Source organism: Crinia signifera, chromosome 9, assembly GCF_055691185.1.
Source record: "Crinia signifera chromosome 9, ASM5569118v1, whole genome shotgun sequence".
NCBI classification, from domain to species: domain Eukaryota; kingdom Metazoa; phylum Chordata; class Amphibia; order Anura; family Myobatrachidae; genus Crinia; species Crinia signifera.
This window is the reverse complement of record NC_139225.1, coordinates 151,286,336-151,312,607: the sequence shown is the minus strand read 5'-3', so window position 1 is coordinate 151,312,607 and position 26,272 is coordinate 151,286,336. Positions and strand designations below refer to the sequence as shown.

The window sequence follows — 26,272 nt, the reverse complement described above, 5'->3', positions numbered from 1 at the left end:
GGTGATACACACCAGCAGATACTGTATGGTAATTTACAAGAGTGCACCTGCAATAATATAAGAGGTGATACACACCAGCAGATAACGCACTCAATTACAGAATATACACCAGCGAATCGGCGGCACATATAAAGCCGAAGCAAAGGCAGTAACAGCCATAATTGCCTCCTATGTTTTCCAATAAAGGTGTAACATTTGTACAAATCTGTCCTGCTGAAACCTGCCACAAATTGAAATAAGATCTTAGAAATACCAATTGCCTTCAGCATATATACAAGTTGCTCAGCCGGCAGCAATAAATTAAGATTGCGGCAGCACAATTTATAATAGTGGAACCCGCATTAAAATCATATCTTGTGAAACTGGCTGGCAACAATTATACTTGAATTAATTGTGAGATCTATACAAAATCTTATTCTCCCACATTGATTGTATAACCAGCAATATTATTAATACCATATGCTGGTAACATGTTAAATTAAAATTACCAATTTCCACAAGACAAGATTTGACAAATTGGATAACCGGCAATACCAGCTGGATAATTTAAATCCTACTACTGTCAGTCTGCATAAGTGGATATATGGTAGACATGTAAAACAACTTGTAGGGATCGAAGTTGCACAGACAATTTAATTTATTAATAGAAGGAATTGGAGTAGCAATAATAAGATCTACAGCAACCTTCTGTACTTTCATTTCAAGTACAATTACAATACAGCTATTTATGCTGCTAAAGCAACAAAGTACAACCTATTTCAAAAGTGGCAACAGTAGACAACAGGTTCAACCCATTCAGTGCACATAGAGTGAGAAATGAATCATTGATATTGGGTGACAATCGTCAAGTAATTCATTTGTAAGCATTAAAACTCGCATAAAACAGTCAATGACAGAATAATCTAAGAATAGCATCACAAGGGAGTAAATAATAGACTACGAATAATTTAATAAATACAGTTAAGGACTAACGTACTAACGACCTTACAGAATTAGTAAAACTCCCTAGTATATAAGGACCTAACATAATTTAATATAAAATAAAGGACACAGATCACAATTAAAGTGTAATTTATTAATCAAAACCTATAAAATTAAGAAAGGGTTTTTCACACATATATATGCACATAGAATATTTCACATACTGGACAGTTTTATTTTAAGTTTAATCAAATAAAGAAAAACTTTTTAATTCATACATTTTTCTTAAAACCTCTTTTCGTGCGCCAACAAAAAAGACATTCTTCTCTGTCCTTTTGTTCTGTTGTTAAAATTATTGTCTTTGGCTGCACCCCCTCTGAGATCTATAATTGACAAATATCTCGTTTGGGGCAACTTGGGTGCTGTAGCACCAGCTTGTGCGGATTTATCCCCCTCCCCTTATCCTTAAAAACCTTCATATTTAACACACAATGCTTCTCGGAAGTTTACGTTTTCTTCCGTCTCCTAGGTCAGTGTTTTCATAAAAAATCGTGCTAGAATCTCCCTTTCCCTGACCGGGAATCGAACCCGGGCCGCGGCGGTGAGAGCACCGAATCCTAACCACTAGACCACCAGGGAGTGATGGAGTCAGTGCACACTCCATTGGGAAAAGGGAAATTCTCTGAATAAAGTGCAAAGCAATGTGATGGGAGTGAGTTACCAGGAATTTATTTGACAAGAAAAGATAGGATGATTTGTTGTGCATAGCAGTCTTCAAGTCATATTTAACACACAATGCTTCTCGGAAGTTTACGTTTTCTTCCGTCTCCTAGGTCAGTGTTTTCATAATAAATCGTGCTAGAATCTCCCTTTACCTGACCGGGAATCGAACCTGGGCCGCGGCGGTGAGAGCGCCGAATCCTAACCACTAGACCACCAGGGAGCGATGGAGTCATTGCACACTCCATTGGGAAAAGGGAAATTCTCTGAATAAAGTGCAAAGCAATGTGATGGGAGTGAGTTACCAGGAATTTATTTGACAAGAAAAGATAGGATGATTTGTTGTGCATAGCAGTCTTCAAGTCATATTGAACACACAATGCTTCTCGGAAGTTTACGTTTTCTTCCGTCTCCTAGGTCAGTGTTTTCATAAAAAATCGTGTTATTTCTCCCTTTCCCTGACCGGGAATCGAACCCGGGCCGCGGCGGTGAGAGCGACGAATCCTAACCACTAGACCACCAGGGAGTGATGGAGTCGGAGAACACTCCATTAGGAAAAAGGAAATTCTCTGAATAAAGTGCAAAGCAATGTGATGGGAGTGAGCTACCAGGAAATTATTTGACTAGAAAAGATAGAATGATTTGTTGTGCATAGCAGTCTTCAAGTCATATTTAACACACAATGCTTCTCGGAAGTGTAAGTTTTCTTCCGTCTCCTAGGTCAGTGTTTTCATAAAAAATCGTGCTGAAACCTCCCTTTCCCTGACCATGAATCGAACCCGGGCCGCGGCGGTGAGAGCGCCGAATCCTAACCACTAGACCACCAGGGAGTGATGGAGTCATTGCACACTCCATTGGGAAAAGGGAAATTCTCTGAATAAAGTGCAAAGCAATGTGATGGGAGTGAGTTACCAGGAATTTATTTGACAAGAAAAGATAGAATGATTTGTTGTGCATAGCAGTCTTCAAGTCATATTTAACACACAATGCTTCTCGGAAGTTTACGTTTTCTTCCGTCTCCTAGGTCAGTGTTTTCATAATAAATCGTGCTAGAATCTCCCTTTACCTGACCGGGAATCGAACCTGGGCCGCGGCGGTGAGAGCGCCGAATCCTAACCACTAGACCACCAGGGAGCGATGGAGTCATTGCACACTCCATTGGGAAAAGGGAAATTCTCTGAATAAAGTGCAAAGCAATGTGATGGGAGTGAGTTACCAGGAATTTATTTGACAAGAAAAGATAGGATGATTTGTTGTGCATAGCAGTCTTCAAGTCATATTGAACACACAATGCTTCTCGGAAGTTTACGTTTTCTTCCGTCTCCTAGGTCAGTGTTTTCATAAAAAATCGTGTTATTTCTCCCTTTCCCTGACCGGGAATCGAACCCGGGCCGCGGCGGTGAGAGCGACGAATCCTAACCACTAGACCACCAGGGAGTGATGGAGTCGGAGAACACTCCATTAGGAAAAAGGAAATTCTCTGAATAAAGTGCAAAGCAATGTGATGGGAGTGAGCTACCAGGAAATTATTTGACTAGAAAAGATAGAATGATTTGTTGTGCATAGCAGTCTTCAAGTCATATTTAACACACAATGCTTCTCGGAAGTGTAAGTTTTCTTCCGTCTCCTAGGTCAGTGTTTTCATAAAAAATCGTGCTGAAACCTCCCTTTCCCTGACCATGAATCGAACCCGGGCCGCGGCGGTGAGAGCGCCGAATCCTAACCACTAGACCACCAGGGAGTGATGGAGTCATTGCACACTCCATTGGGAAAAGGGAAATTCTCTGAATAAAGTGCAAAGCAATGTGATGGGAGTGAGTTACCAGGAATTTATTTGACAAGAAAAGATAGAATGATTTGTTGTGCATAGCAGTCTTCAAGTCATATTTAACACACAATGCTTCTCGGAAGTTTACGTTTTCTTCCGTCTCCTAGGTCAGTGTTTTCATAAAAAATCGTGCTAGAATCTCCCTTTACCTGACCGGGAATCGAACCTGGGCCGCGGCGGTGAGAGCGCCGAATCCTAACCACTAGACCACCAGGGAGCGATGGAGTCATTGCACACTCCATTGGGAAAAGGGAAATTCTCTGAATAAAGTGCAAAGCAATGTGATGGGAGTGAGTTACCAGGAATTTATTTGACAAGAAAAGATAGGATGATTTGTTGTGCATAGCAGTCTTCAAGTCATATTGAACACACAATGCTTCTCGGAAGTTTACGTTTTCTTCCGTCTCCTAGGTCAGTGTTTTCATAAAAAATCGTGTTATTTCTCCCTTTCCCTGACCGGGAATCGAACCCGAGCCGCGGCGGTGAGAGCGACGAATCCTAACCACTAGAACACCAGGGAGTGATGGAGTCGGAGAACACTCCATTAGGAAAAAGGAAATTCTCTGAATAAAGTGCAAAGCAATGTGATGGGAGTGAGCTACCAGGAAATTATTTGACTAGAAAAGATAGAATGATTTGTTGTGCATAGCAGTCTTCAAGTCATATTTAACACACAATGCTTCTCGGAAGTGTAAGTTTTCTTCCGTCTCCTAGGTCAGTGTTTTCATAAAAAATCGTGCTGAAACCTCCCTTTCCCTGACCATGAATCGAACCCGGGCCGCGGCGATGAGAGCGCCGAATCCTAACCACTAGACCACCAGGGAGTAATGGAGTTATTGCACACTCCATTGGGAAAAGGGAAATTCTCTGAATAAAGTGCAAAGCAATGTGATGGGAGTGAGTTACCAGGAATTTATTTGACAAGAAAAGATAGGATGATTTGTTGTGCATAGCAGTCTTCAAGTCATATTTAACACACAATGCTTCTCGGAAGTTTACGTTTTCTTCCGTCTCCTAGGTCAGTGTTTTCATAAAAAACCGTGCTAGAATCTCCCTTTACCTGACCAGGAATCGAACCCAGGCCGCGGCGGTGAGAGCGCCAAATCCTACCCACTAGACCACCAAGGAGTGACGGATTTTAGAGCACACTCCATTAGGAAAAAGGAAATTCTCTGAATAAAGTGCAAAGCAATGTGATGGGAGTGAGCTACCAGGAAATTATTTGACAAGAAAAGATAGGATGATTTGTTGTGCATAGCAGTCTTCAAGTCATATTGAACACACAATACTTCTCGAAAGTGTACGTTTTCTTCCGTCTCCTAGGTCAGTGTTTTCATAAAAAATCGGGCTGAAACCTCCCTTTCCCTGACCGGGAATCGAACCAGGGACGCGGCGGTGAGAGCGCCGAATCCTAACCACTAGACCACAAGGGAGTAATGGAGTCCTTGCGCACTCCATTGGGAACAGGGAAATTGTCTGAATAAAGTGCAAATCAATGTGATGGGAGTGAGCTACCAGGAATTTATTTGACAAGAAAAGATAGGATGATTTGTTGTGCATAGCAGTCTTCAAGTCATATTGAACACACAATGCTTCTCGGAAGTGTAAGTTTACTTCCGTCTCCTAGGTCAGTGTTTTCATAAAAAATTGTGCAAGAACCTCCCTTTCCCTGACCGGGAATCGAACCCGGGCCGCGGCGGTGAGAGCGCCGAATCCTAACCACTAGACCACCAGGGAGTGGTGGAGTCTGTGCACACTCCGTTAGGAAAAATAAAATTCATTGAATAAAGTGCAAAGCAATGTGATGAGCTACCAGGAATTTATTTGACAAGAAAAGATAGAATGATTTGTTGTGCATAGTAGTCTTCAAGTCATATTGAACACACAATGCTTCTCGGAAGTGTAAGTTTTCTTCCGTCTCCTAGGTCAGTGTTTTCATAAAATATAGTGCTAGAATCTCCCTTTCCCTGACCAGTAATCGAACACGGGCCGCAGCGGTGAGAATGCAGAATCCTAACCACTAGACCACCAGGGAGTGATAGAGTTGATGCGCACTCCATTAGGAAAAAGGAAATTTTCTCAATAAAGTGCAAATCAAAGCAATGTGATGAGCTACCAGGAATTTATTTGACAAGAAATGATAGAATGATTTGTTGTGCATAGCAGTCTTCAAGTCATATTGAACACACAATGCTTCTCGGAAGTGTAAGTTTTCTTCCGTCTCCTAGGTCAGTGTTTTCATAAAATATAGTGCTAGAATCTCCCTTTCTCTGACCAGTAATCGAACACGGGCCGCAGCGGTGAGAACGCAGAATCCTAACCACTAGACCACCAGGGAGTGATAGAGTTGATGCGCACTCCATTAGGAAAAAGGAAATTTTCTCAATAAAGTGCAAATCAATGTGATAGGAGTGAGCTACCAGGAATTTATTTGACAAGAAAAGATAGGATGATTTGTTGTGCATAGCAGTCTTCAAGTCATATTGAACACACAATGGTTCTCGAAAGTGTACGTTTTCTTCCGTCTCCTAGGTCAGTGTTTTCATAAAAAATCGTGCTAGAACCTCCCTTTCCGTGACCGGGAATCTAACCCGGGCCGCGGCGGTGAGAGCGACGAATCCTAACCACTAGACCACCAGTGAGTGATGGAGTCGGAGCACACTCCATTAGGAAAAAGGAAATTCATTAAATAAAGTGCAAAGCAATGTGATGAGCTACCAGGAATTTATTTGACAAGAAAAGATAGGATGATTTGTTGTGCATAGCAGTCTTCAAGTCATATTTAACACACAATGCTTCTCGGAAGAGTAAGTTTTCTTCCGTCTCCTAGGTCAGTGTTTTTATAAAAAATCGTGCTAGAATCTCCCTTTCGCTGACCGGGAATCAAACCCGGGCCGCGGCGGTGAGAGCGCCGAATCCTAACCACTAGACCACCAGGGAGTGATGGAGTAGGTGCACACTCCATTAGGAAAAAGGGGATTTTGTACTTACTGTTAAATCCTTTTGTCAGACTCCATAGGTGACACTGGAGAGTTACAGTGGGGAATAGAAGGCGACCACAGGGAGCTTGGGCACTTTAGAATAAATTAACAGTGACTAACTCCTCCCCTTCTACTTCCTCTCCTAGGCAGTCTAGGTATGTGCCCGGAGGGAGCTGGAAGAAAGGAAAAACACACACTTCCGAGAGGAGGTCAAACATAACATAAGAAGTCACACACACACTCACATAGAGTGAACATATAGTTTGAAGTAGCATTCATAACAGAATGAACCCATCCATAAAAAACTTGGTAAAAACTTTAGATTCAGACTAAGTACAACAGTCTCTTAACGTCAGGTAATTGAACCAACCTGAAACCAAACAGTAAAAAGGAGAGACAGCGTCGGGTGGGCGTCCAGTGTCACCTATGGAGTCTGAGAAAAGGATTTAACAGTAAGTACAAAATCCTTTTTTCTCTTTCCTCCACTAGGTGACACTGGAGAGTTACAGTGGGGACGTCCCAGAGCTCCCAACACGGGTGGGATGACGCTGAGAGCCCCTTAACACAGAACGGCCAAACCGCGAAGCAGCTGCCGCAAAGGTGTCAAACTTGTAAAAGCGGACAAAGGTCCTCTGACCGGACCACGTAGCCGCTCTACATAGATCCTGTATAGAAACTCCACGGGCAGCCGCCCAGGAGGTACCCACCGACCTTGTAGAATGGGCGGAAATTGAAGAAGGTGGCACCCTAGAGGAAGCCACATAAGCCTGACGAATCGTCAATCTGATCCACCTGGCCAGGGCCTGCTTGGAAGCGGGCCAACCAGGACACAGGGAGTCATAGAGGACAAATAAAGCATCCGACTTACGTACAGACTCCGTTCTGGCCACGTAAATGTGCAAGGCCCGGACCACGTCTAGCGCCCTAGACTCCTGTGAGTCCTCCCGAAAGGCCGGCACCACAATAGCTTGGTTAATGTGGAATGCCGAGACCACCTTTGGTAGAAAAACACTAGAAGTGCGCAGCTCCGCTCTATCCTCGTGGAAACGCAAGAAGGGTGCCTTACAAGAGAGAGCACTCAGCTCCGACACCCGTCTAGCCGAAGCCAAGGCCAACAATAGGACAGTCTTCCAAGTGACATATTTAAGGTCCACCTCCTCCATGGGTTCAAATACAGAGGACTGGAGAAAAGCCAGTACCACATCAAGGTCCCATGGAGCAGTAGGAGGCCTGAAGGGAGGTTGAAGCCGCAACACCCCCTGGAAGAAAGTCTGTACCTGAGGAAGAAGAGCCAGCTTCCTCTGGAAAAAAATGGAGAGGGCGGATACTTGAACCTTCAAGGACCCCAGCCGGAGTCCTGAGGACAAGCCCTTCTGCAAGAACAGCAGCAATCTGGCCAGCTTGAAGTTCACAGGGGAGACCCTCCTGGATTCGCACCAGGCCACATAGGCCCTCCAGATGCGGTGGTAATGCACCGAGGTAACCTGCTTTCTAGCTCCTATCATGGTTGGTATCACTGCCTGCGGGATCCCTGCTTTCCTCAAGATGGACCTCTCAACAGCCATGCCGTCAAATGTAGATGTTGTAAGTTGGGACAGGTGAACGGACCCTGTGTTAGCAGGTCGTCGCAGAGAGGTAGAGGCCATGGTTCGTCTACTAACAGGCCTGTTAGAACCGTGTACCACGACCGGCGAGGCCAGTCTGGAGCGATGAACAGCACTGTCACCGACTCCCGTCGGATTCTCTGCAGAACCCGAGGGATGAGAGGCACTGGAGGGAAGATGTAGAGGAACTGATCCGTCCAGGGTGCCGTGAGAGCGTCCACGGCCACTGCCTGTGGATCTCTTGTCCGAGCGCAGTACCGGGGCAACTGGTGGTTGTGTCTTGAGGCCATCATGTCTATCTGCGGACAACCCCACCGACAAGTCAAGGTCTGGAAGACCTGAGGATTCAGACACCACTCTCCGTGATGGACGTCTCGGCGGCTGAGGTAGTCTGCCTCCCAGTTTTCCACGCCTGGTATGAAAATGGCAGACACGGCCCCTGCGTGCTCCTGCACCCAGCAAAGAATCCTCTTCACCTCTCTCATCGCTGCACGGCTGCGAGTGCCTCCCTGCTTGTTTATGTAAGCCACAGCCGTGGCGTTGTCCGACTGCACTCTGATGTCCTTGTTCCGGAGAACCACTTCCGCTTGGAGGAGGGCATAATATACCGCTCGTAGTTCCAGCACATTGATGGACATCTGTGCTTCCTCCGGGGTCCACAGTCCCTGGAAGTGGAGGCCCAGCGTGACCGCTCCCCAGCTCCTGAGGCTGGCGTCCGTGGTAAGGAGCGTCCAATTGTGTATGGCAAACCTCCGCCCCTCCTGCAGGTTGCTGGAGTCGAGCCACCACGCCAGTGATGCTCGAGCCTGATGGGAAAGAGAGATCCGCTTATGTAAAAAAAGGTGTGAACCTGTCCACTGGCGGAGCAGACACAGATGAAAGGGGCGAGATCGAAACCGCCCGTACTGCACCGCCTCGAACGTGGCCACCATCCTTCCCAGCAGCCTTGTGCAAAGGAGAACAGTGACCGTTCGATGCTGCAGCACCAGTCGAACAGCTTCCTGCAGGGACAAGATCTTGTCCATGGGAAGGAACAAAGTCATCCCTAGGAACAGGATCCTCTGCGATGGGGTCAGCTGTGACTTCTGGATGTTGAGCATCCAGCCATGGGACTCCAGAGTCTGACGTGTCAGGTGGATGTTGTGCAGAAGGACCTCCTTGGACGGAGCCTTCAACAGGAGGTCGTCCAAGTAAGGGACAATAGTAACTCCTTGAGCCCTGAGTATCTCCATCATGACAGCCATCACTTTGGTAAACACCCTGGGTGCAGAGGAGAGGCCGAATGGGAGGGCTCGGAACTGCAGGTGACAGTTCTGGACAGCAAACCGCAGATATGCCTGGTGAGGGGGCCAGATGGGGATATGCAGGTATGCATCTTTGATATCGATGGATACGAGAAACTCCCCTGGTTCCAGGCCTGCAATGACTGACTGCAGTGACTCCATCTTGAAGCGAGTGAACCGCAGGAAGGGATTGAGCTGCTTTAAGTTCAAGATGGGCCTTACTGAGCCGTCCGGCTTGGGAACCAGAAACAGGCTGGAATAGAATCCCTTTGCCTTTTCTGGTTCCGGGACCGGGATAACCACCCCTAGATCCCTGAGCTTTTGAATGGCGGCCTGCAAGGCCCTGCCTTTCTCTTGTGAAGCTGGCAAACCTGTGGGAAAGAACCGTTGAGGAGGAGGCAACAAGAAATCTATCTTGTAGCCTACTGCTACCAGGTCCTTTACCCATGCGTCCTGGCATGATCTGGCCCAAACCTGATGGTAAAACAGCAGCCGGCCTCCCACCCTGTGATCTGGACAGGAGCTGGGAGAGTCATGCCGAGGGCTTTGAGGTAACCTTTGCATCCAGGATTGGAGCGCTGGCTGAACCTCTGCCTCTTCCTCGGAAGCCTCTGGAACTGGCAGCCGTTCCCCTAGACCTACCCCTGAATCTGGGGGTGGGCCGAAATGACCGAAAGGACTGCACTCCAGTAGTAGGAAATGACCTACGTGGGGGAGGGGCTGCAGTAGGCAGGAACTGAAACTTACCCCCTGTAGCCTGTGAAATCATTTTGTCCAGCTCTGGGCCAAAGAGCGCCTCACCAGCAAAGGGTAATGCTTCCACCGCCTTCTTGGAGTCGGTGTCTGCATTCCACTGTCTCAACCAAAGAGTACGGCGAGCAGAAACTGAGAGGGCCGAGATACGAGCCGCAAGCATACAAACATCTGAAGAGGCTTCTACCAAGTAACCTGCAGCCTCCCGTATGTGTTCCACTAAGAGCAACATATCACTTGCCCCTGGGTCTAGAGAGGAGGCCACCTGGGATGCCCATACCTCCATGGCCCTATTGACCCAACAGCCCACTTGTGCAGGACGTTGTAAAAGACCAGCGGCTGAATAAATATTCTTCAGAGCACTCTCTAACCGCCTATCAGACACATCCTTAAGGGTAGAGGCTCCTGGAATGGGCAACACTGTCTTTTTGGACAAGCGTGATACCGAAGAATCAACAGCAGGTGGCGTTTCACATGACTTCCTAGCATCTTTAGGAAAAGGATAGGCAGTGAAAAATCTCTGAGACACCTGAAACTTTTTGTCTGGGTGCTCATCCAGCTCCTCTGAGGCTGGGAAATATGCAGACTGTTTCTGCTTTTTAGCAAACACTGAGGGACGCGCAGCAGGTTTCTCCTCCTCCGTGACATTGAGGGTTAACCGGACTGCTTGTATTAAGTCCTCTAAACCCTGAGAGGTGACATCAGTGTCCTGTATAAGCGGAGCATCAGGCTCAGCATCAGGCTCATGAAATTCACCCTCCTCTAGAGCTGGCATGTCATCATCTGTATCATCTAACAGAGGGACCTGAGGAAACATCCTATTAGCAGAAGCCAGTCTAGGGGGAGGGGGTGTAGAGGGGTCTGCATGCAATGCCCTAGACAGACCCTCCACAGCAGAGGTTAACTCTGCCTGCTGATCCCTATCTTGTCTGGCCGAAGATAACTCAGAGGCTAGCTGAGAAATCACTGTAGACAACTGGGAAGCCCATACAGGCATATCCTGCCCCGACGTTGAAGGAGGGGGGGCTGGGGATGCAGCACATGAGGGGCATAAAATGGCGCCCTCCGCGTGTGGGGTGAATTTATTGCTGCACTTCTTGCACGCAATCTTTTTACCAGCCATCATACACTCAGCAATCTTTCACAGAGAGGAAAGAAAGATGGAAATACCGGACAGGAGAGGAGGTATAGAAAAAAGGCAGAGTCTGCCACAAGCCTGATACGCGCACTGTATATAAATATAACTTGCGCCGGCTAAGGGACCTTTTTGGACACAGTCCAAGCCGCCCTGACCTCCTATGTCCCGCTGTGACTCACTGAACCAGGGTCACCGGCACTTCACAGACGCCTCGATGGAGCCGCGGATCACGCTGCTGTTCAATGGCCGCCGCTCCTACAAAGAAGGAGGAAGCGGAAGTACCCAGCATGCCGCGCTCTCGCTCCTCAGTAATGGCGCTGTATTTAAAAAGTGCGCTGCCGCGGCTTTTTACACTGAATCCCCCGCTAACGGGAGATCAGTGCTATACTCACCCCTGCCTTGGCTGTCGGGTGCGGCGTGCTGACTGGTCCTCGAGGCGCGCTGCAAGCAGCGGCGACGGGACCTCAGGATCTGTGGATCCTGCAGCCAGGTACCGGAGGCATGCAGCTGCGACCGGACCCGCCGACAGCGCCCTCGTCGCAGGCAGGTAGGGACAGGGAGCTACCTGCCTGTCCTCTTGCTGATTGAAGATCATTTATATTAAAAAATAAATAAAAATTTAAAAGCTCAGGAGTGAGCCTTGAACGCACCCAGCTCCCGCAGGGCACATGCTAAGACTGCCTAGGAGAGGAAGTAGAAGGGGAGGAGTTAGTCACTGTTAATTTATTCTAAAGTGCCCAAGCTCCCTGTGGTCGCCTTTTATTCCCCACTGTAACTCTCCAGTGTCACCTAGTGGAGGAAAGAGAAAAAGAAATTTTCTGAATAAAGTGCAAAGCAATGTGATGAGCTACCAGTAATTTATTTGACAAGAAAAGATAGGATGATTTGTTGTGCATAGCAGTCTTCAAGTGTGCCCAGATTCCGATATATCTTATCTTCAGCAGGTCCAACGCCCTGATCCGATCTGATGCGCACGGGACCGCGCATCAGATCAGATCAGATGTCAAACACATGCGATTTTCGGCCGATTTCACCCAATTTATTGGCCCAAAGTGCTGACATCGGGTGAAATCGGCCGAAAATCGCATAGTGTATGGGGGCCTTAAGTTTTCTTCCGTCTCCTAGGTCAGTGTTTTCATAAAATATAGTGCTAGAATCTCCCTTTCCCTGACCAGTAATCAAACACGGGCCGCGGCGGTGAGAACGCCGAATCCTAACCACTAGACCACCAGTGAGTGATAGAGTCAGTGCGCACTCCATTAGGAAAAAGGAAATTTTCTCAATAAAGTGCAAATCATTGTGATGGGAGTGAGCTACCAGGAATTTATTTGACAAGAAAAGATAGGATGATTTGTTGTGCATAGCAGTCTTCAAGTCATATTGAACACACAATGGTTCTCGAAAGTGTACGTTTTCTTCCGTCTCCTAGGTCAGTGTTTTCATAAAAAATCGTGCTAGAATCTCCCTTTCCCTGACCGGGAATCGAACACGGGCCACGGCGGTGAGAGAGCCGAATCCTAACCACTAGACCACCAGGGAGTGATAGAGTCAGCGCACACTCCATTAGGAAAAAAGAAATTATCTGAATAAAGTGCAAAGCAATATGATGGGCTACCAGGAATTTATTTGACAAGAAAAGATAGGATGATTTGTTGTGCATAGCAGTCTTCAAGTCATATTGAACACACAATGCTTCTCGGAAGTGTAAGTTTTCTTCCGTCTCCTAGGTCAGTGTTTTCATAAAAAATCGTGCTAGAACCTCCCTTTCCCTGACCGGAAATCGAACCCAGGACGCGGCGGTGAGAGCGCCGAATCCTAACCACTAGACCACCAGGGAGTGATGGAATCTTGCGCACTCCATTGGGAACAGGGAAATTCTCTGAATAAAGTGCAAATCAATGTGATGGGAGTGAGCTACCAGGAATTTATTTGACAAGAAAAGATAGGATGATTTGTTGTGCATAGCAGTCTTCAAGTCATATTGAACACACAATGCTTCTCGGAAGTGTAAGTTTTCTTCCGTCTCCTAGGTCAGTGTTTTCATAAAAAATCGTGCTAGAACCTCCCTTTCCCTGACCGGAAATCGAACCCAGGACGCGGCGGTGAGAGCGCCGAATCCTAACCACTAGACCACCAGGTAATGATGGAATCTGGCGCACTCCATTGGGAACAGGGAAATTCTCTGAATAAAGTGCAAATCAATGTGATGGGAGTGAGCTACCAGGAATTTATTTGACAAGAAAAGATAGGATGATTTGTTGTGCATAGCAGTCTTCAAGTCATATTGAACACACAATGCTTCTCGAAAGTGTAAGTTTTCTTCCGTCTCCTAGGTCAGTGTTTTCATAAAAAATCGTGCTGAAACCTCTCTTTCCCTGACCGGGAATCGAACCCGGGCAGCGGCGGTGAGAGCGCCGAATCCTAACCACTAGACCGCCAGGGAGTGATGGAATCGGAGCACACTCCATTAGGAAAAAGGAAATTCTCTGAATAAAGTGCAAACCAACGTGATGAGCTACCAGGTATTTATTTGACAAGAAAAGATAGAATGATTTGTTGTGCATAGCAGTCTTCAAGTCATATTGAATACACAATGTTTCTCGGAAGTGTAAGTTTTCTTCCATCTCCTAGGTCAGTGTTTTCATAAAAAATCGTGCTAGAATGTCCCTTTCCCTGACCGGGAATCGAACCCCGGCTGCGGCGGTGAGAGCGCCGAATCCTAACCACTAGACCACCAGGGAGTGATGGAGCCTGTGCACACTCCATTAGGAAAACGGAAATTCATTGAATAAAGTGCAAAGCAATGTGATGAGCTACCAGGAATTTATTTGACAAGAAAAGATAGGATGATTTGTTGTGCATAGCAGTCTTCAAGTCATATTGAACACACAATGGTTCTCGAAAGTGTACGTTTTCTTCCGTCTCCTAGGTCAGTGTTTTCATAAAAAATCGTGCTAGAATCTCCCTTTCCCTAACCGGGAATCGAACCCGGGCCGCGGCGGTGAGAGCGCCGAATCCTAACCACTAGACCACCAGGGAGTGATGGAGTCGGAGCACACTCCAAGTGTAAAGGCTCCCATACACTAGAAAGATTTGTCTGACCTATAAATTGCATCTGATTTTCCTTGAACTTCCCCGGCAGCTTCCTAGGAAGGCTACATCCAATTTGACACATGATGTGCCATTTTTTACATCCAATTTGCATCAGATGAATCTCATGTGATTTATCTGATGCGAATTGGATGTACCGTAATTTACCGTATTTTAAAATACGAATTCACCTGTCACTGACTGTGCGCTCTCTGTATATGCTACAGCAGTGCACACCGGTCCCCACAGCCCGACAGGGGGATGCCAGCGTGTTCCGCCCACCAACCCCAGCAGGAAGCCGGCAGGAAAAGAGGCCTCCAACACCCCCGTGTGACAAGTGGCCCAGCCGCATCCCGAGCATCCGGGGAGGCGGAGGAAGGGACGAGCCACGGACAAACCAACAGCGGCCGCAGGGGGAGGCGGCAGCTTAGCCGGAGCAGCACCTGCTGCCAGGAAACTGCCCTGACCCTCCGCGCCCCCACCACTGCCCAGCTCCCGCCAGGCCAGCATGGAGACCCCGGACAGGTACAGCCGGCTCCCGGAGGTGTAGAGGGTAAGCTGTTTGGGCCACATGAATTGGAAAGGAGTATTGGCCACGCCCCCTTTTCCAGTGGTTCACGCCCCCTGTACCGAATTCATCCCCTCAAATGTTGGAGGGTATGCAATAATTGCTGCTACAGATGGGAGAGAGGAACCACCGCAGCTGCAATGTCCTGAGTCGAAAGTGAGTTGTTCTCTCAGTACACTGAAATCAGGCTTGCGCTCCGTTGCAGCACAGTACCTGATTGGTTCTGCGGCTCTCCATGGACTCCTGTGCAGGTAACATCGGTACACTGAAATCAGGCTTTAGCTCCGGTGGAGTACGGCGCCTGATTGCCTGTGCGGCTCTCCATGGACTCCTGTGTTATTAAAATGTAAACACAGTCTATGGAGAGCCGCATAAGCAATCAGGCGCCGTACTCCGCCGGAGCTCAAGCCTGATGTCAGTGTAATGTATACAGAGAGAACAACTCACTCTCAGCTCAGGACAGTGCAGCAGCGGTGGTTCCTCTCTCCCATCTCCCTGCTTCTTCCGGTGACGTGCTGCGGCTGCTGCAGGGGGGTCAGGCCGAGGAGGGTCTAGAGCTACGCAATAGATATATCGGATCTGACCCATCATGGGTGCTTTTACGCACCCAAGATGTGCCCAGATTCCGATATATCTTATCTTCAGCAGGTCCGACGCCCTGATCCGATCTGATGCGCACGGGACCGCGCATCAGATCAGATCAGATGTCAAACACATGCGATTTTCGGCCGATTTCACCCAATTTATTGGCCCAAAGTGCTGACATCGGGTGAAATCGGCCGAAAATCGCATAGTGTATGGGGGCCTTAAGTTTTCTTCCGTCTCCTAGGTCAGTGTTTTCATAAAATATAGTGCTAGAATCTCCCTTTCCCTGACCAGTAATCAAACACGGGCCGCGGCGGTGAGAGCGCCGAATCCTAACCACTAGACCACCAGGGAGTGATGGAGTCGGAGCACACTCCATTAGGAAAAAAGAAATTATCTGAATAAAGTGCAAAGCAATGTGATGGGCTACCAGGAATTTATTTGACAAGAAAAGATAGGATGATTTGTTGTGCATAGCAGTCTTCAAGTCATATTGAACACACAATGCTTCTCGGAAGTGTAAGTTTTCTTCCGTCTCCTAGGTCAGTGTTTTCATAAAAAATCGTGCTAGAACCTCCCTTTCCCTGACCGGAAATCGAACCCAGGACGCGGCGGTGAGAGCGCCGAATCCTAACCACTAGACCACCAGGGAGTGATGGAATCTTGCGCACTCCATTGGGAACAGGGAAATTCTCTGAATAAAGTGCAAATCAATGTGATGGGAGTGAGCTACCAGGAATTTATTTGACAAGAAAAGATAGGATGATTTGTTGTGCATAGCAGTCTTCAAGTCATATTGAACACACAATGCTTCTCGGAAGTGTAAGTTTTCTTCCGTCTCCTAGGTCAGTGTTTTCATAAAAAATCGTGCTAGAACCTCCCTTTCCCTGACCGGAAATCGAAGCCAGGACGCGGCGGTGAGAGCGCCGAATCCTAACCACTAGACCACCAGGTAATGATGGAATCTGGCGCACTCCATTGGGAACAGGGAAATTCTCTGAATAAAGTGCAAATCAATGTGATGGGAGTGAGCTACCAGGAATTTATTTGACAAGAAAAGATAGGATGATTTGTTGTGCATAGCAGTCTTCAAGTCATATTGAACACACAATGCTTCTCGAAAGTGTAAGTTTTCTTCCGTCTCCTAGGTCAGTGTTTTCATAAAAAATCGTGCTGAAACCTCTCTTTCCCTGACCGGGAATCGAACCCGGGCAGCGGCGGTGAGAGCGCCGAATCCTAACCACTAGACCGCCAGGGAGTGATGGAATCGGAGCACACTCCATTAGGAAAAAGGAAATTCTCTGAATAAAGTGCAAACCAACGTGATGAGCTACCAGGTATTTATTTGACAAGAAAAGATAGAATGATTTGTTGTGCATAGCAGTCTTCAAGTCATATTGAATGCAGTCTTCAAGTCATATTGAATACACAATGTTTCTCGGAAGTGTAAGTTTTCTTCCATCTCCTAGGTCAGTGTTTTCATAAAAAATCGTGCTAGAATGTCCCTTTCCCTGACCGGGAATCGAACCCCGGCCGCGGCGGTGAGAGCGCCGAATCCTAACCACTAGACCACCAGGGAGTGATGGAGCCTGTGCACACTCCATTAGGAAAACGGAAATTCATTGAATAAAGTGCAAAGCAATGTGATGAGCTACCAGGAATTTATTTGACAAGAAAAGATAGGATGATTTGTTGTGCATAGCAGTCTTCAAGTCATATTGAACACACAATGGTTCTCGAAAGTGTACGTTTTCTTCCGTCTCCTAGGTCAGTGTTTTCATAAAAAATCGTGCTAGAATCTCCCTTTCCCTAACCGGGAATCGAACCCGGGCCGCGGCGGTGAGAGCGCCGAATCCTAACCACTAGACCACCAGGGAGTGATGGAGTCGGAGCACACTCCAAGTGTAAAGGCTCCCATACACTAGAAAGATTTGTCTGACCTATAAATTGCATCTGATTTTCCTTGAACTTCCCCGGCAGCTTCCTAGGAAGGCTACATCCAATTTGACACATGATGTGCCATTTTTTACATCCAATTTGCATCAGATGAATCTCATGTGATTTATCTGATGCGAATTGGATGTACCGTAATTTACCGTATTTTAAAATACGAATTCACCTGTCACTGACTGTGCGCTCTCTGTATATGCTACAGCAGTGCACACCGGTCCCCACAGCCCGACAGGGGGATGCCAGCGTGTTCCGCCCACCAACCCCAGCAGGAAGCCGGCAGGAAAAGAGGCCTCCAACACCCCCGTGTGACAAGTGGCCCAGCCGCATCCCGAGCATCCGGGGAGGCGGAGGAAGGGACGAGCCACGGACAAACCAACAGCGGCCGCAGGGGGAGGCGGCAGCTTAGCCGGAGCAGCACCTGCTGCCAGGAAACTGCCCTGACCCTCCGCGCCCCCACCACTGCCCAGCTCCCGCCAGGCCAGCATGGAGACCCCGGACAGGTACAGCCGGCTCCCGGAGGTGTAGAGGGTAAGCTGTTTGGGCCACATGAATTGGAAAGGAGTATTGGCCACGCCCCCTTTTCCAGTGGTTCACGCCCCCTGTACCGAATTCATCCCCTCAAATGTTGGAGGGTATGCAATAATTGCTGCTACAGATGGGAGAGAGGAACCACCGCAGCTGCAATGTCCTGAGTCGAAAGTGAGTTGTTCTCTCAGTACACTGAAATCAGGCTTGCGCTCCGTTGCAGCACAGTACCTGATTGGTTCTGCGGCTCTCCATGGACTCCTGTGCAGGTAACATCGGTACACTGAAATCAGGCTTTAGCTCCGGTGGAGTACGGCGCCTGATTGCCTGTGCGGCTCTCCATGGACTCCTGTGTTATTAAAATGTAAACACAGTCTATGGAGAGCCGCATAAGCAATCAGGCGCCGTACTCCGCCGGAGCTCAAGCCTGATGTCAGTGTAATGTATACAGAGAGAACAACTCACTCTCAGCTCAGGACAGTGCAGCAGCGGTGGTTCCTCTCTCCCATCTCCCTGCTTCTTCCGGTGACGTGCTGCGGCTGCTGCGGGGGGGTCAGGCCGAGGAGGGTCTAGAGCTACGCAATAGATATATCGGATCTGACCCATCATGGGTGCTTTTACGCACCCAAGATGTGCCCAGATTCCGATATATCTTATCTTCAGCAGGTCCGACGCCCTGATCCGATCTGATGCGCACGGGACCGCGCATCAGATCAGATCAGATGTCAAACACATGCGATTTTCGGCCGATTTCACCCAATTTATTGGCCCAAAGTGCTGACATCGGGTGAAATCGGCCGAAAATCGCATAGTGTATGGGGGCCTTAAGTTTTCTTCCGTCTCCTAGGTCAGTGTTTTCATAAAATATAGTGCTAGAATCTCCCTTTCCCTGACCAGTAATCAAACACGGGCCGCGGCGGTGAGAGCGCCGAATCCTAACCACTAGACCACCAGGGAGTGATGGAGTCGGAGCACACTCCATTAGGAAAAAAGAAATTATCTGAATAAAGTGCAAAGCAATGTGATGGGCTACCAGGAATTTATTTGACAAGAAAAGATAGGATGATTTGTTGTGCATAGCAGTCTTCAAGTCATATTGAACACACAATGCTTCTCGGAAGTGTAAGATTTCTTCCGTCTCCTAGGTCAGTGTTTTCATAAAAAATCGTGCTAGAACCTCCCTTTCCCTGACCGGGAATCGAACCCGGGACGCGGCGGTGAGAGCGCCGAATCCTAACCACTAGACCACCAGGGAGTGATGGAGTCGGAGCACACTCCATTAGGAAAAAAGAAATTATCTGAATAAAGTGCAAAGCAATGTGATGGGCTACCAGGAATTTATTTGACAAGAAAAGATAGGATGATTTGTTGTGCATAGCAGTCTTCAAGTCATATTGAACACACAATGCTTCTCGGAAGTGTAAGTTTTCTTCCGTCTCCTAGGTCAGTGTTTTCATAAAAAATCATGCTAGAATCTCCCTTTCCCTGACCGGGAATCGAACCCGGGCCGCGGCGGTGAGAGCGCCGAATCCTAACCACTAGACCACCAGGGAGTGATGGAGTCTGTGCACACTCCATTAGGAAAAATGAAATTCTCTGAATAAAGTGCAAAGCAATGTGATGAGCTACCAGGAATTTATTTGACCGAAAATCGAACCCGGGCCGCGGCGATGAGCGTTAAATCCTAACCACTAGACCACCAGGGAGAGATGGAGTTGTTGTACACTCCATTAGAAAAAAGGAAATTTTCTGAAAAAAAGTTTAAAGCAATGTGATGGGAGTGAGCTACCAGGAATTTATTTGACAAGAAAAGATAGGATGATTTGTTGTACATAGCAGTCTTCAAGTCATGAGAGGGCTGAATCCTAACCACTAACAAGTGCTTTAATATTTGTGCTAAAGCCTGAATAGCACCCAAACCTGCCCTGTTCACCTGAATGCCACTTATCTACGGACTCCATTGTTCTTAAATAGCTGCAGATTGTTTAAATACCAAATTATTACAATGAGCTGACCAATGAAGGGGTTATGTTAACGCTTTCTTGAATAGAGACATACTGTAAGGTCCACTAGTAGTTCTCCTATAAATTGGAGAAGTTCATGATTTTGTTAAATACACATTAGATAATAGTCAACATTTGCATCAAAATATACAAAAGTTGCAGCACTAGGTGGATCCAGTCACAGTAACTTAGTAAGTATGGTGAGGTAGTAAGGTGTGGAAGGTATGCATTAAACTATACAAGGTAACAATAACGTTTGATAGCATTGTATGACGTCTGTACAGTGTGGTCTATCACACCACCCTGTTCTAGAACAGGGGTGGGCAAAACCCTTCGCTAGATCTTCGAACAGTTCATGTTTTCAGGCAACCTGTGGCTCTATACTAGGAATCAATGCAGTATGTTTGAAACTGAGACCGTTCGTAATGACTACAGCTGAGCACCAGCTAGGCGATTTAGAAATGGTGGACCATTGGTAGACAGAGAAGCAGTTTGTCAAGAGCTGTTTTTGCGTTTGTGCAAATAGTCATGTAAAGTATTGTGTAGCACTAACTTGTGGTTTATTCTAAAGCATTTTCTTTCATTCATTTGGAGAATCTTTAATTCCCATCTCCACTTCCCACCCGTGGGGATGCAGTTACAATACCGGCGGTCGGGATTCCGGCGTTCAGAATCCCGACGCCGGAATCCCGACCGCCGAAATGCCGACACATTCTCCCTCCGTGGGTGTCCTCGACACCCCTGGAGGGAGAATAAATTAGTGTGCCGAGCGTAGCGAGGCACCGGGCCCGCAGCGAGCCCGCAAGGGGGGGCAATTCACGTCCCCCCCTTGTCGGCATTACGGCTGTCGGGATTCTGAATGCCAGGATCCCGACCGCCGGAATTCAATACTGAATCCCACCCAGGCTGTCCTTTCATTCCTGTGCAATTTGAGTATGTGGGGAATACAGTTGCTGCAAGAAGCAGAGTCTATGAAGGAGTTGCTGGAGCGCAGCTTTTATTTATTACCAAGTCTCACATAAATAGTATAAACACAATAGTATAAAAATTTTATTACCTGTGGAATTTACCATAAGTTATCACAAATCATATTCAATATATGTACAAATATAAACAAGTGTATATGGGCACTGTACAAACATTCCATACAAGGGACATTAAAATGTGACGCTAAGAACTGAACTAACCCATTATATAATTCCTTCCCACCAAGAAACTTATGAGCAGCGGGCTACTTACCCCTTATTTTCTACACCCCGGCATAGCTGTATCTGTTATATTGAACAATGCATTATGCTATGCAATTCTAGTCAACAGTCTGTCATCACCGACACGCGCACATAAAAACTGAACCGGTTACTGGTTCTAGCACCTCAATGTGACATCACTGAACAAGGCTATCCGTTTAATAATCTTCCTGGTTGTTTCCTGAAAAGCATCAGCACGAAGGGGACTGTTTTGAGGTCACTAACTTTATGGCAGCTTGTGGCAGTCTCAGCACAAGTATTAATGTTGCTTGGGTTATTTTTGGACAGAAAGTTACTAAAAAATTTTGCTTTAATCCTTATCAGGCATGTTCAAACTGTGGCCCTCCAGCTGTTGTGAAACTATACATCTCAGCATGCCTTGCCATAGTTTTAGCATTCCCTAATTGCAAAACTATGGCAAGGCATGATGGGACATGTAGTTTCAAAACATCTGGAGGGCCATAGTTTGGACATTCCTGCCTCAAGTAGTTTTCCAATCTACTAAGAAAAATGTGTCTAGTATAGATATATATATATTTTTTTTAATCCCAGCACATTTAAAAAAAATAATAATAATAACAAAAAAAAAGTACATTTAACCCCTTCAGTGGTGAGTTTTGCTGGGGCAGGACAAACCTACCAGGGCATGTTTGTCCTGCCCCCGCAAAACCCACCACAAAGTTCTGGGCCATCCCTCGTGAACCCCCCCCATTTGCCAATCCTCTGGCTTGTGGACGTTCTGGGCGGCTCGGGAGGACTCTGGTGCCCGAAATCCCGAGTTCCCCCAAGCTGCGCAGAACATCCCCAAGCCAATTACTAGAACTAATTGCGGCAGGGGAGCTGAGGGGGATTGATGGGAGGGGACAGCAGAGCGGCCACTGGGGGTGGGGGGGGGGGGGGGCAGACAGGTGACGCGCCAGTGGTGCACACCTTTGTTTTACTGGTATGCCCAGAAATTTTCCGGGACAGCCCATTGCGGCAGCGCAGCTGAGCCCTGAAATTTTCCGGCCATACCACTCAAGTGATTAAAGTCACCAGCAGTATCATCAAGTTCTGTCATAGAACTGGATCCAACTAATTCCATGTGGTTATCACATTATAAGCTCCAAACCGGCAATAAAATCACTACTTCACGGCTTAGTCAGTGTCCTCAAAATTGTTAAATGTATATTTATACCTTCAAGTTTTATAGGATACTACATATTATTGTTTTAAATTAATATATTTAAAGGAGTGTAATAAAAAAAAGAAAAGAAAAAAAAAGGACTTCAGCCACTATTACCAATACAGAAAACGTTGCATGCAGATTTTAAAAACGTAAGCATCAATGTAGGGAAAGACTGGCAAAGTACGTTGGGCACCAGCTGTTTCTTTCAGGCTTGCGTATCAGATGTGCTCAGTGATGAGGTTCCCTTAGTGTCTGCAGAGATAAAAATAAAAGGAAGTCAACAGTGTAGAGGTCAATACGAATAACGGCGATAGGAAAGACATGTAACTGCAGTTGGTAAAGCTGTTACTTTTTAAAGCTGAAGTTTTTCCATAGGTCGTTGATGGTGGACTGCAGTGCTGGCTTGTTTTCGTTGTTTAGTGAAGTTCTTGCCCTGTTACTCAAACCGCTGGCCTTCGCTGCTGTCATCGGCCTTAATTTTGTACCGGAGCGGGAATTCAAAACCTTTGATTTATGCAGCCCAGGCACCTGGGGACCAGTACAAGGAATTTTTTAATACAAACACTTACAAGCTATTTATACTTAAACAAAAGGATATGCCCTTTAATGAGACAAGTAATATAGCAAGTATTGATACACCTGCAAATGTCCCTTATTACTTCCCCCCGCCCCTTCTTCCCACACACGAGTCTTCTGTTATAAATAAGTCTAATAAATAATGTGCAATACCAAAAAGGAACAAAGAAGATTTAAAGAAGAGAGTAAATGGCGGGTTAGATGCATTTCACTAAACATCCCTTTGAGTACTGTGCGCACCCAAGTACGAAATCCTGTTCTGTCGTACATCTGATCATCCTGGAATCTCTTGTCTCTGTAAATGTTAAGTGGAGGTTCGAAAAAGATTTTTGGAACCCTTACAATGGGGATGTTTTTTGCGATTTCCCATATTACTTACCCTGTTTATGAACAGATTTTTGTGCAAACCAGGGAAAGCAACAAATTGTTTTAATATTTTGTACACTAAATGCTGACTGTCCATCAGCAAAGGCCAGTCTTTAGAAATTGATGTGCTACCAACATAAAAAAAGATCACCATCAAAGTGCCCTTTTCTGTAGTACTTTTGTAATACTACTTTTAGTCCAAAATCCTTCGATCTGACCCCGGTCTTTGGAATATGGCACCAATCCGGGAATTACTGCATTAACATTGCAGTAAGGACCCAAGATACTCCCACTGCCTACAGGTGCAACATCTTTAAGCTGACGCTTGGAGAGGATGTCATATCCCCAGTTGGGACCCCCTGTGGCACCTATGCCACGCTGGGGGCATGTCCAGCACTCTCAAAAGGTTCTGCTGGGCTGCCCACAGCCTATATCTGTTAGGTGAATTGAGGCTGCACACAGGCATCAACTCACCTCCTCCCTGGCACCGCTGCCATCTGCATAGTACAGCTGACAGCAGCGGAGGCTGCACGCTCTTTGTCGCAACCTTTGGACTGAGCACAGGACGCTGCAGTTGGGAGGTATGGGGTTCAGGGTTGGAAGACCCAGTTTACCTGCTTAAACTGCCCCTGAAAACGTGTCTTACCTGTGTTCAACCCGCAGTATTTGCCAAGATAAATAGTTCGGTCTTTGGTGCCGGGTTCTTTTTAAGGGGGCCCACTTACATTGAGGCCGGAGCCAGGTCGACCAGGCAATAACCTGGGAAAGGGGTATTAATCTCTTTATATTGAGGCCTGGCATGCCTTCACACACCTGCTTGTTATTACCATCAAACCACAGAAAATGAATCACTTTTAACAGATAAAACTAGAGATTTTAACACTTTTCCAAAAATGACATTTAACATTGGATTATTTTGAAGAGCGAATGATTTAAAAAAAGTTAAGTCTTATTTTGACTTATTGAGTTCTCATCTAATTTTTTGTAATAGACCAGTGGTTCTCTACCGCAACCCCCAGGTTTTTCTAACAGGGCATGATTTGAGGTTTTCGGCCTGTGGAAGCTGGTGGGATAATTACTGACCAAGTAAAAAAGATTAATTGCATGATTAACGACATCCATAAAACAGGACTTCTTGGTGATACCCGAGGACTGGAGAGCCACTGACCTAGATGGATCTGAACACATTTAAGTAAGCTTTCAGGAATTTGTAAAGGGTTCAACGTTACTAGCACTGTAACGGCAACGTAAAAGTATCAAGCACAGGATTGGTTATTCTCTTTATAACCAGACAACTGCTACGAGGCATGCTGCTGCCTGAGAGGGAGAGTCTTTCTCCAATGTATAAAGATGACTTCACAATTCAGGTCCACCAATGGGTTGTTCATTCCACCGTCCTTAGCATTAACAAATATGTGGCCATGGCATCATTTAAAATAAGGATCCAGCCGACAGTATTAACACAAATACTCCTTGCCATAGACTTATGATAGTCTATAGTTTATTCTTAGATCTGAGGCATTGTCTGCTAACTGGCTTAAAAAGGAAACCCTAGTTGTACATGAATCCTGCTCCCCGACAGGGCATTGAATATACTTCTATCTCTGAATAAATACTATTACAACAGATTTTTCGTTGATTTCCTGAAATCTCCAATAAACTTCTCCAGAATTTGTCTTTGATCTCCACTTTGTTGCCCAATTTACTGCATTCTGATCTGTTTGTGCTCTAGGAAATTGAACTCAAATACCTAGAACACAACCTAAAGCAATTTATCCTGTGTCTTGCTATGCCTTATACGATTAGGGACACAATTCACGTTGTATTACCTTGGGCTTTGGAATGGGGTTCCTCTCGGGGAAGGCTGTCTGGTGGACAGGAGACACTTTCAAACTGAATGCACAAGACGAATCCACAGTGTTTTCAAGGTCCTTAGAAGATAATTACAAAATGATTGGTACTGTACTAGGGAAAGCCTCTACATTTGTTGTTACTAACACCAATTGCAGTCTATATAAATTAAAACCAGTGTTAAATAATTTATATGTACCATCTATATGTGTCAGTGAGTCCCTGAAACAATGCCATCGCTGGCAGAGTGAAACTACATCTCTATCACGTGCACACAAACATAGAAGGTAGCAGACTAGCTTTCGAAGCTTTTGCATCGAGTGGGCTTACCATTAATAATATACCCACACACGGCAACCTGGCGAACCTATTACCGATTGACTAAACCTGACCGGTCAGATGTTTTGTAAAAAGATCAAGATTTTAGGACCGAATAACAGGTTGTACTTACTTCTGAGCTGGAGTCTTCAATATCCAAAGCTGAACCTGTATTTGCCCGTGCAGAGGTAACTAAGGGAAGGTCACAATGGAAAGATGCAGGACTCGTTTGGTCACAGTTAGAACTATTTGGATTTACCACAACAGTCTTTGTATCCTCAGCGTCGGACTCAAAAATGGCTTTGTTGCGTTGAAACCTTTGAAGGGAGAGCACAGAAGGTGAGAGGCTCTGGGGTGTCGCGCTGCCTTTGGCCAAACTTCCCGACCAACTAAAACAGTTCCTTTGTTTCCTGATTGGAGAGTCAGAGAAATCCTTCACAGCGCAGTCTCCTGTGTCAGGAGGCGGAGTCTGCTCTGTCTTACATTCCTCCTCATGGTCTTCAATTGTTCTGAGCGCTTGATTCATTCCACAGAGCTCTCCACCGCTATCTGCTGCCGCCGGCAGCTCAGGGGTCACAGGGGAGGTGCTGACCAGCTCGGAAGGTGTGCAAAAAAACCTGAAACATTTTTCACATTTACATACAAGGAATAGATGAGAAGCTCATGTAGTATAAAGCAATAACTAAGGTGTAGTAGAAGCGGGTGACGAGTCAGGCGTGGCTACGGAGTGCAGGGAGTAGGACGCAGGTCGATGTGCTCTCCTGCTCCGATACCCCATGCTACTAAGCTGAAAA

At 46.5% G+C, this 26,272-nt stretch overlaps 1 protein-coding gene and 8 non-coding genes across 10 annotated transcripts in view; all 9 read right to left on the bottom strand.

Annotated features, from left to right (window-relative positions):
• Nucleotides 1-1,488: 1,488 nt before the first annotated feature.
• TRNAE-CUC (transfer RNA glutamic acid (anticodon CUC)) lies at nt 1,489-1,560 on the bottom strand. Its single transcript has one exon. It is a non-coding gene; the product is annotated as a tRNA-Glu (tRNA).
• A 535-nt stretch (nt 1,561-2,095) lies between these two features.
• On the bottom strand, nt 2,096-2,167 carry TRNAE-CUC (transfer RNA glutamic acid (anticodon CUC)). The gene has a single exon. It is a non-coding gene; the product is annotated as a tRNA-Glu (tRNA).
• Nucleotides 2,168-3,006: 839 nt separating this feature from the next.
• TRNAE-CUC (transfer RNA glutamic acid (anticodon CUC)) lies at nt 3,007-3,078 on the bottom strand. The gene has a single exon. It is a non-coding gene; the product is annotated as a tRNA-Glu (tRNA).
• Nucleotides 3,079-5,134: 2,056 nt separating this feature from the next.
• TRNAE-CUC (transfer RNA glutamic acid (anticodon CUC)) lies at nt 5,135-5,206 on the bottom strand. Its single transcript has one exon. It is a non-coding gene; the product is annotated as a tRNA-Glu (tRNA).
• Nucleotides 5,207-14,195: 8,989 nt separating this feature from the next.
• Nucleotides 14,196-14,267, bottom strand: TRNAE-CUC (transfer RNA glutamic acid (anticodon CUC)). The gene has a single exon. It is a non-coding gene; the product is annotated as a tRNA-Glu (tRNA).
• Nucleotides 14,268-17,276: 3,009 nt separating this feature from the next.
• Nucleotides 17,277-17,348, bottom strand: TRNAE-CUC (transfer RNA glutamic acid (anticodon CUC)). The gene has a single exon. It is a non-coding gene; the product is annotated as a tRNA-Glu (tRNA).
• Nucleotides 17,349-19,132: 1,784 nt separating this feature from the next.
• TRNAE-CUC (transfer RNA glutamic acid (anticodon CUC)) lies at nt 19,133-19,204 on the bottom strand. The gene has a single exon. It is a non-coding gene; the product is annotated as a tRNA-Glu (tRNA).
• Nucleotides 19,205-19,430: 226 nt separating this feature from the next.
• On the bottom strand, nt 19,431-19,502 carry TRNAE-CUC (transfer RNA glutamic acid (anticodon CUC)). The gene has a single exon. It is a non-coding gene; the product is annotated as a tRNA-Glu (tRNA).
• A 1,484-nt stretch (nt 19,503-20,986) lies between these two features.
• Nucleotides 20,987-26,272, bottom strand: part of EXO1 (exonuclease 1) — a 39,151-nt gene continuing 33,865 nt past the window's right edge. For both annotated transcript variants that reach the window (XM_083160293.1, XM_083160292.1), the window contains exons 10-13: nt 25,612-26,095; nt 25,139-25,240; nt 22,717-22,895; nt 20,987-22,619 (exon numbers count right to left, since the gene is read on the bottom strand). In XM_083160293.1, the coding sequence (XP_083016419.1) occupies nt 22,613-22,619; nt 22,717-22,895; nt 25,139-25,240; nt 25,612-26,095 (772 nt within the window). In that variant the 3' untranslated portion in view covers nt 20,987-22,612. The remainder of the gene's footprint in view (nt 22,620-22,716; nt 22,896-25,138; nt 25,241-25,611; nt 26,096-26,272) is intronic.